Source organism: Triplophysa rosa, linkage group LG6, assembly GCF_024868665.1.
Source record: "Triplophysa rosa linkage group LG6, Trosa_1v2, whole genome shotgun sequence".
NCBI classification, from domain to species: domain Eukaryota; kingdom Metazoa; phylum Chordata; class Actinopteri; order Cypriniformes; family Nemacheilidae; genus Triplophysa; species Triplophysa rosa.
Genome location: NC_079895.1, coordinates 27,988,873 through 27,999,057, shown reverse-complemented (window position 1 = coordinate 27,999,057; position 10,185 = coordinate 27,988,873). Strand labels below are relative to the sequence as shown.

Below are 10,185 nucleotides of genomic sequence, written 5' to 3'. Positions count from 1 at the left end.
ACACACACACACACACACACACACGCACACACACACACCCGTGGGGACAGTCCATAGGCGTAATGTTTTTATACTGTACAAACTGTATATTCTATCCCCTATCCCTAACCCTATCCCTAAACCTAAAGATCATAGAACACTTTTTGCATTTTTAGATTTGTAAAAAATATTGTTCTGTACAATTTATTAGCTGTTTTGGTCCCCACGGTGACACGAGTCCCCATGTGTTGTGTGTATTCAGGTTTAGGTCCCCACCGGGATATACAAACATGACCACACACACACACATGTTGGGTTTCCATGTTTTATGGGGACATTCCATAGACACAATGGTTTCTATACTGTACAAACTGTATCTCATATTCCATACCCCTACCCCTAACAATCACACACAACTGTCTGCTCTTTTACATTTTCACAAAAGTTCATTCTGTATGATTTATAAGCTCGTTTCCTCATGGGGACAAAAAAATGGGTTTTGGATATTGCCATCTTTGTGGGGACATTTTGTCCCCATACCGTAGGGTTTACCCTTCCCACACACACACACACACACTGCCAAAATGTTTGCGGCAGTAATAAAGCGCACGCGTTTCTCTCTCTCTCTCTCTCTCTCTCTCTCTCTCTCTCTCTCTCTCTCTCTCTCTCTGCGCTGGTTGCTGCTTGATCGTATCACGAGTCATGTTCGGTAAAATTTATTCGGCCACTTCACACATTCGGCCGAACACCGAATTTGCGTTTTTTGCTATATTAGGCCGAACATTTTCGGTGGCCGAACATTCGGTGCATCCCTACATTTTATGACATCACGTGTTGATAGTGGGCACTTATATGAACTATAAATCTGAATAATCTGCATGTATTAATGACCTATGGGCTTATTTATTTCACATCTAACATTACACTAAAACCTCATCAATGCGCCTCCTCGTATCTATAACACTCCACTTATCACTTATACATTTATCACCTTTTCTCTAATGAGCCTTATTTCATCATTAAACCATTATTATCGCTGAGGAAACACCAGATTTTTTTGCGAATTAGATGAATGAAACAATTGACAAAATCCTTAATCACGTGCAATACTGACACGAAATGCTACATATTTCAATAAAATGACTTTTGAATGTCAAAACATCACTTACCTAAAGATGAAAAGTTATGAGTAAAGAAGAGAAAGGTGCTGTGTGGACTACTGGGGCCCGTTTCAATACGGAGGTTTAACCAACACCCAGTTAAAATGTGAACTCTGAGTTGATTTACACCGAGATGAGAAACTTTGAGTTTTTGGTTTCGGAACAGCTGATTTGATTTAGTTCTATCAACTCTGGGTAGACTTCCCTTGAGTTAAGCACGAGCACCACAACTACGACAAGTCATGATCAATGGAGCTCTGATATTACCAGTCGCCATGGCAACGGCACCAAAAAAGCAACATGGCGGCAGAAAGCGCTTGAGAGCGAGGCACACTTTCCGCTCTGCATACAGTAGATTTACTAATGTGCTTTAATGTGTAAATGACTTACGTCTAAATTGATAAAAAGAGAAATTAATAAACAAACCAATTAATCAGTAAATGAATGAAACAACAGAAATAAATCCGAAATAATCAAATAATCTTCTATCTCTCACTCATCATGAGCATTCTAGTGAGCCTTGTGAGATGTCAGTGTGTATAGGACACTTGTTAGCAGTGTTGGGTAAGTTACTCTGAAAAAGTAATTAATTACTAGTTACTAATTACATATTCAATAGTGTAATTAGATTACTGTACAAATTACTCTCTCCAAAAAGTATTTAGTTACTTATTACTAATTACTTTCTATATACATCAACCTTGATTAGTTAAGCGATTGAAGGATAGACATGAAACGGCTTATTTAATTAATTCAAATAAATAATATTAAACTACATAAAGTAGTATTATTAACTGACCAAAGTGTTACAAATGTGAGAATTATACATTAAAGCAAGAATTTTAAAGTTAGACTTTGAATTTTGATGTCAATTCCACTATTGCACACGCATATTACACAAAGTATTTAGTTTAATTACATCAGAAGTAACTGTAATTAAATTACAGAAAAAATAACAGTAATCCCTTACTTTACTTTTTCAAGGGGAAAGTAATTAAATTACAGTAACTAATTACTTAGTAACTAGTTACACCCAACACTGCTTGTTAGGGTGTCAGACTCTCGTGTCAGTTTCAGACTGATCTCAGGTTTGAACCCTGCTCAGAGCAGATTTGGGTAGGAATGGCTGCACAGCTAAATTAATTTTTTATTTCCTTTATCGCTTCATTTCTGCATTTTCTCCATAGTAAACTAGCATTTGTGAGAGCACGTAAAGGAAAGAATATGCTCTGGTGTAATACACGGCCACGATGGCTGATGTTATTGATGTAAGGATGGATGAGATATATTTTGATATATCTAACTCACTGTAAAGAAAAATGGTACAGTTTTAATAAAAATCCACAGGAAAATGAGAAAACTGCTCTCCTGAAATGAAAGTACATCACTAAGAATGAATGCAGCCTCTTCATGAATCCTCTATAAAAGCACATATGACATATAAGTCACAGAGATGCTCTCTGTGTGATCAAAATGTGTGCCATGAAGGACTGTATTAATGAATGAATGAATGAGTTACACCACTTTAAAAGGAGGAGGAGATGGAAAGAAACTCTGGGTTTACCAAAGAAAACCTGCTCCCGACCAGGTTAGGTTCACAGTTACTATGGTTACTGACTCTGAGTATAAGTGACCTCTCCTTTAGAAAGGGCTTGAGTTACCCCGCTCTCTCAAGTTTGACATAACTCACATTCTGAAACTGAAAACCCAGAGTTTCCCTCATTTCAGGGTTAATATACTCAGAGTTTTCACTAAACCTCCTTTCTGAAACGGGCCCCAGGTCTTAAACATATGTGGTTCTCGTGCGTGTTCGTTGTTCTCTGGGCCATAGCTATACTCCACAATGAGATGTGAACCATTCGAACATTCCCACCATTTCTAAAGTTATGTTCAGCGATGCATATCTAGACCTGATGTGACAGAGGATTTTCACATGTGGCCCACATGTGCTCGCTATCTAGGATATACCGTAGTATGAATATATTTCTAATGAATGTATTAACAAACATTCAACATATTGTGATTATGCAGCACACATTCATCTGTGTCGATCTCTGATCATCATCTCTATAATTCTTGGATTCTTTGGAGGCGTTCTGGCTTTGGTTGGGATGAAATGCACAAAACTGGGCGGCTCTGAAACCGTAAATGCCAGAATCACCTTGTCTGCAGGGATCAATTATTTATTGTCAGGTACAAACGTGCACTTCAGCAGTATGTAGCTCACACCCTGTTGAAAAAAACAGCATATGCTGGTTTGGTATGTTTTGATGCTGGTTTGTGCTGGTTTAAGATGGTCATGTGTGGTCCTTAGCTGGTTTAAAGTGAAAGTGACCTACTGTATTAGTCAGATATGGTGACCCATACCCGAAATGTGACCTCTGCATTTAACCCATCCAGAGAGTAGTGAACACACGCACAGCAAGTGGTGACCACACGTACCCCCGGAGCAGTGGGCAGCTATCACTGCAGCGCCCGGGGAGCAAGTAGGGGTAAGGTGCCTTGCTCAAGGGCACCTCAGTCGTTACCCGCCGGCCCTGAGAATCCAACCGGCAACCTTCTGGTCACGAGTCCCACTCTCTAACCATTAGGCCACAACTGCCCCATGGTCAAACCCGCATCAGAACATACCTAACCCAGCATAGGCAGTGTTTTTCAACAGGGCAGTATTGGAGGGTTTGACGTCTGAACTCTGTTTGTGCTGCAGGTCTCTCTGCTGTGTTCTCTTACAGCTGGTATGGAAACAAAGTTATATCTGCCTTTATGGATCCCAACTACAAAGCAAAGAAGTGAATACATTTCCCATCACTTGTTGAATCAGATGAAATGAATGTAAGCGTTTTCACTTGACTTCAAAACCGAAGCAGACTGTCTTTGATGGTGTCACAGGTTTGAACTGGGAGCGGCTCTGTTTGTGGGATGGGGCGGATCGGCTCTTCTCATCACCGCCGGACTTATTTACTGCATCATAACAGGCAAAGAAATCTGCCAAACCAGGTATCAATCCACATCATCTGTTTATACATGTCACATGTCAGCTATGTCACAGAGGCTTGTCTAGAATGCATAAAAGAGGTCAAATAAAATACAACTTCTTTCATTGTGATTGGCAGTGCAGAGTGTAGACAGAAAAACACATGGACGTATGATTACCTGCCAGTCAGTCAGTTCATCCTGATGTGCTAGCGGATCGCAAGATTAGGATTCCTTACACTGGAGATGAGATTTAGGAAAGCTTCTATATCAGCGTTTCTCAATGGGGGCTAGTGGGCGTTCAGAGAACATGGGGGGGGGGGCATTCAGGTGTTCTTTGGGGGAGTTCGCAAGTTTACACAACATATCCAGGCAAGACAAAATTGAACATTTACCTGCAAAAGATTACGTTCTTGTTGGCTTTGACCAATTATTGAAAAACATATCAATAAGTTCTAATTCTCCCTGAGATGTGAGCACCATCTTGACTGCACAAAACTCTTGGACCGCTACGAGAAAAAGCAACAGCCGAGTCCTCGCCACATCGCGTGTGAAAAAAACACGTCAAACAGTCCACTAAAAGTCCATGGAGAGTCGAAGAAATGAAATGGGTAATCTTTCTTTTTTTGGTAGAACACGAATAAAAGCAACTATTAGCTGTTCTGACATCCAAAAAGTGATTGCAGCGAGCACGATCACAACATGACATTCTCTATTCCTGAACGCAGTTCGTTGTGCTGCTGTGTGTAGGCTACATTCAGGTTAGAGAGGCCTATAAATGTGCTGCTAGTAATGGATGTGTTTCGACCAGCACTGCGCCGATTTACATTTCTGCTGGGTGCTCAATCCAAAATTCGACAACTTCATGTGGTGTTGGAGGGCTTAATTTTCCCAGAGTAATGCGAGCAAGTTTTTAAAAGTAATGTGTTATATAACTTTACCACTAACATAGTCATCAGTGAACAGAAAATGTGCATTTGACATCTTGAGTTGCGCAGACCGATCGGCATTCAACGCGAGAGAGACTGACGATCAAACATCTCCATAAGCTTTTAAATCATTCTCGCGGTGTTTTGATGTCATATGCCAATAGATATGCGCACGCGCACTGCGGCAAACACCAAAACACACTGATGTAGTTTCAAATACAATCCGGGATCGGCGCCTCTGTCACGTGAGAGCTCTGTCATGTGACCGTGACGTCAGCTGACTGTAGGGGAGATTAATTTAATAGTGAGAGTGTAAAAATGTGAAACAAATAGACTACCTACAAATTCCTCCATTTTCTGTGGGTAACATCTGTACCTTTCACTGCACATTATATGACAGCTGAGTTTGCATGAAATACTTATTTGTAAGCCTTGGAAAATATTTTCAATAATTTATATTCACTTCCACTCTAATGACAGCATTTAAAATGAATTACATTTAATTCTATTTATGATATAGAAATGTTATGTTAGGCATAAACTCTTAAAGTCTAATATATTGAAATCATCTTTGGGTAGGATATTAATTCTCTACTTATCCAATCATCGTCATATCTGAGCCCAAAATGTACTCTGCTTGGACTGTTTCAAGAGAATACCAAATAAATACATCTACATTGTAATATGTGTTTATTCTTGTAAGAAGATTGTATTGTTTTCATTTGCCTAAATTACTAATGACAAACCTTATATTATACGGGACACACATTTAGGCCTATAAACTTGCACACAATTACACGCTAACAATTTAGTGTATTTTTCTAAGTATTTTTTTAAGTAAGCATTTAGGAGAGTATTGAAACTAAGCTCAAACATTCTACTTCACATCATTTTTGCTCTTTGGGAAAGTATGGTAATATTACAACTGGCCAATCAAATCTGTTATTTGACTTTTTATTTATTTTTATTAGTATTTCAGGAGACAAAACAAATTATGCAAATGCAATTAAAGAGATAACCGATTGTCCAAATTTAGTGACATGCGTTTTAAATGATATTATAATAACAAAATAATTAATGATTATTATGAAGACATTTAGCCCATTCTTTTTGTGGGGGCGGTAAGGGTCCTGGAAAATGGATAGGGGGCGCTGGCCCAAAAAAGGTTGAGAACCACTGTTCTATATGAAGACTGCAGGGAAGTGTACATACATACATAACAATACAGCGTGCTTTTCACGGCACAGAACATGTCCTGAACAGCTCAAACACGTGTCATTGCTCTTCCTCATTCAACACTTCATCATCATCATCGCAGAGATAGCAAAGCAGACCTGTTTATTTCTTTTCACTTCAAAAGTCAAAAGTAAATCAGTCCTGTTTTTTAGTGTCACATTTATATGAACTCTTTCTCTTTCACCAACTTCTGCATGTTAACCATGAGTCAGATTTCAGCTCAAAGACCGAAGAGACGTCATATTGTGAGCCTTCCTCAATATACACTCATCCACCTTCATCTGGACCTGAGAGAGATGAGGAGCACGAATACAAGTCTTCAAGAGTCAAGACTGCGTATGTTTAACTCTCATCTCCATCCGTTTTAATGCTGCTGTGTCATGTATCATCTCAATTATTATGGGCGGTTTTTATCTGGGTCACATTTTGTCACAAAAACAGATTCTATGGAGCAATGTTCGGTTGTTCTGCTTTTCTGATATCATGATTGTGCCGTGATCAAGAGTCATGGAAAAAACAAATACTGTAATAATAAAGATTCTGATCCCTCGAGCAGTTTGATGATGTTTTACACGACAATTAATCATTGGTTTGGTTTTTCAGAACTGGAAATGTAAATCAATGATGATTATGTGTGTACACGTGTGTGTCCGCTGAAGATGATACGAGCTGTAGTCTCATGTCAAACGTCCAGCAGACATCTCACACCATGAGCTCTCGCTGTTGATGTTTATCTTCCACTATTGACTGAATGAAAGCAGTTTCATCGATTAGACAACGTGATCACTTCAAGTCCTTCACAAGTCTCCCGATGAAATTAAGATGAACGTGATATCTAGATGGTGTGGAGATGGACAGCTTCATGTATTCTACAGAAAGAATCTGCGGTGTGTGTGTGTGTGTGTGTGTGTCCCTGCACTTCTCACAGCTGTAACACACACACACACACCGCAGATTCTTTCTGTAGAATACATGAAGCTGTCCATCTCCACACCATACACACCAGTATATGAGTCAATGCCGTATAACGACCACATCATTTGGTACGACCAATAATATCAGTAATTGACCCTTCGCTAAGCCCCGCCCTCCTTAGTTACTGTTGCTACGCCTGTCAAGCTTTCACGCCTGTCAAGTGTATTACAGTGTGTATGCACCGGTGTCAGACATTCCCAAGGAGATAATTTGTCATTTTGGGCGAACAGGTGAAATATCTGAGAGAGCAAGACGAAAGGGACTGCAGTGTACATCCGAGGGATATATCCACGACATAATATGCAACCGATTAGAAAATAATTTAATCAAAATTGAAGCTAAAGCCTATGAATGATAACATTCTCCCGCTTATATTTTAGTAGCGCGCCAGGCTACTGCTCACACGTCGTGGGTCTAATCTAGGCCTTGGACCTGGCAAGAGCCAGAGATGCTGAGCCGAGTCATACATCATCAACAACACAAACACATTTCCGTCTTGCCTTTAATCATCTTATTTTACGTTCAAATATATGCATTATGAACAAAGAACCGTCATTATTTCCAAGCAATGATGTGCTGAGTTAGCTAGCTAGCTAACATTAGCGTGCTCTTACCTTGGAGCAAACGTGGGTGTTTTTGTTAATCCTGTCGACCTTTAGTGGGACATTCTAAAACGCTTAACGTACCTAAACAGCGATAAAGGAAAACCAAGTTTCTGTCAAAGTTTACTTCTAATAAACACATGCTGCTGTCAAAAGAACGAGCTCTTGATCCGCGGATAAAGTGAATAATATCACGTTAAGCGTTCTCACCATAGAAGTCCATTATAAGGGAAAACAGCTTAACGTGGCTTAGACACATTTCTGTCATTTTAGTTGTAATTAATACTTCAAAAGCCACCGTGCATTGTGTTAAAAAGTGCAGTATGGGCCTCTTTCTGCCCTGTCTGAACCCAATATGAAGAAATGAGGCTGAAGGTAATAACGTTGCTAACTCCTGGCTTCAGTGTTGTTACGTCGAGCTGAAAAGCCTGTGGAGCAAACTAGAACAAAACAGCACAAATGTTTCTAAAAGCTCTGATAAAAGGGACAGAAATATAAATGAGATGATACAGCGCGTTAAACAGTCTCCTTATAATGGACTTCTAAACGCTTAACGTGATATTATTCACTTTATCCGCGGACCAAGAGCTCGTTCTTTTGACAGCAGCAAGTGTTTAACACAAGGAAGGTTTGACAGAAATTTGGTTTTCCTTGATCGCTGGGGCGGTCTCCCGGACCGGGATTATTTTAAACCAGGACTAGGCTTTAGTTAAATTAGGATATTTAAGTAGTTTTAACAAACATGCTTTACTAAAAACATTACTTGTGTGCATTTTGAGACAACACAAAGGCACTGATGTATTTTAAGATATGTTAGTGAAAGTTGTTTTCAGTTTGGACAGCTCTTACATGTATTTTAGTCTAGGACTAGTCTAATCCCTGTCCAGGAATCCACCCCTAAGAGTTTTAGAATGTCCCACATTTAGTTGTGAATGGGGCCTTCCACACCGCTTGATCCACGTCCGACTTTCCTCCCCTTGGGTTTTAGGTTTCGGGAAGGGAAAAAAATCCACCACCCCGTCCAAACATTCAGGATACTGGCTTTACACAATCCATACGCACAACGCTTCGGCATGTTTCCCTCGCTCGAAAGCTTGACAGACCTCCCGCGCCTAGTTACGGTTGCTAAACCACGATTGGCCAGTGGCGGTTTTCGGGCGTGGCTTAGCGAAGGGTCGATTGTATAAAATAAAAATAAAAAATTGTGCCTGAAATATGAATCTCTGATAAAGTATGCTTAAGTGAATGGTATTTGAAACAGTTAGATCAGTTGCATGTGACTTTCAGGAAAAAGTTTGTTAATTTAAGAAGACAAAACATATGAGATGATTACTTACCGAAACACAAAAAAATGAAAATACTTCGTTTCAAAACACTTTAAATCCTAAAGATTTGTTAAGCATGGCAAGTAAATGAATGATTTTAAGATAAATCACGGTCGCACCACATGCCATTTTTTAAGGCTATGGCCAATTCACAGATGAAAAAAACTCACTTAAGTCACTTAATTAAACATTTGAATCTGCATTTATGAGTACACCACAGTCTAAATGTTTGAATAACTGCAATAGATATTATTATTTATTTGTATTTTGTATACATCATTGACCCATATGCGTTTTAATATTCCTGATTGTACAGCAAAGAATAAAGAACGGAAGGAAACCGATCATAATTATTGAACAATCATCTTTATTTTCATATCAAACAGAGGAATATGTACACATCTAAAATCACAAATGTTCCCTTTAGTGAAGATCTTGGAGCGTTATATATCTCAAGACTCCTCAGAATGAATGATGTAATAAACCTCTATGTTGACCATTTGATGTGAACGGTGTTGAAGTCCCAGCGGTCCGGATGACCCATATGAAGAAGTTTACTGTAGGGTGAAGTGCTCCACTGAAACACAGGCACCTGATCCCACGCCGGACCGCTCACGGCCAACATCTCAAAGTGTTTCATCATCTCATAACCCGTCAACTACACAAACAACATACAAACAAATCTGTGCATTTACAGCGTCATTAATAACGTCTGCTTGAGTTTATACTTCACCTTCATGTCAGTTCCACCGTGCGGCCGCTGCCTCAGAGCTCCAAACGGATACGTGCCATTGGCAGGATTGAGATCAGAGCGGGCGGAGATGGCGTTCTCACCGTTCTGAACCGGAACGCAGTCATCACAGACGGACAAAGGGTCCTCCTTATAGTTATTATACCTGCCACAGACAGAGAGAGAGACAAGAAGAGAGAGAGACACACACACGCACACAGAGAGAGAGAGCGAGACATTCACACACACACACACAGAGAGAGAGAGAGCGAGACA

General features: G+C 39.8%; 2 protein-coding genes across 3 annotated transcripts in view; one reads left to right on the top strand and one right to left on the bottom strand.

Moving 5' to 3' along the window:
• cldn10c (claudin 10c) overlaps positions 1–6,827 on the top strand; it is a 10,173-nt gene extending 3,346 nt beyond the window's left edge. Inside the window, exons 2-5 of one of the 2 annotated variants that reach the window (XM_057336556.1) lie at positions 3,231–3,332; positions 3,847–3,928; positions 4,029–4,136; positions 6,497–6,827. In XM_057336556.1, coding sequence (XP_057192539.1) covers positions 3,231–3,332; positions 3,847–3,928; positions 4,029–4,136; positions 6,497–6,623 — 419 coding nt within the window. In that variant the 3' untranslated portion in view covers positions 6,624–6,827. Of the gene's footprint in view, positions 1–3,170; positions 3,333–3,846; positions 3,929–4,028; positions 4,137–6,496 lie in introns of both variants that reach the window. The other variant, XM_057336555.1, reaches the window with a different exon arrangement.
• Positions 6,828–9,523: 2,696 nt separating this feature from the next.
• Positions 9,524–10,185, bottom strand: part of plbd2 (phospholipase B domain containing 2) — a 7,510-nt gene continuing 6,848 nt past the window's right edge. Inside the window, exons 11-12 of the mRNA XM_057336554.1 lie at positions 9,913–10,075; positions 9,524–9,837 (exon numbers count right to left, since the gene is read on the bottom strand). Of these exons, the coding sequence (XP_057192537.1) occupies positions 9,667–9,837; positions 9,913–10,075 (334 nt within the window). The 3' untranslated portion in view covers positions 9,524–9,666. The remainder of the gene's footprint in view (positions 9,838–9,912; positions 10,076–10,185) is intronic.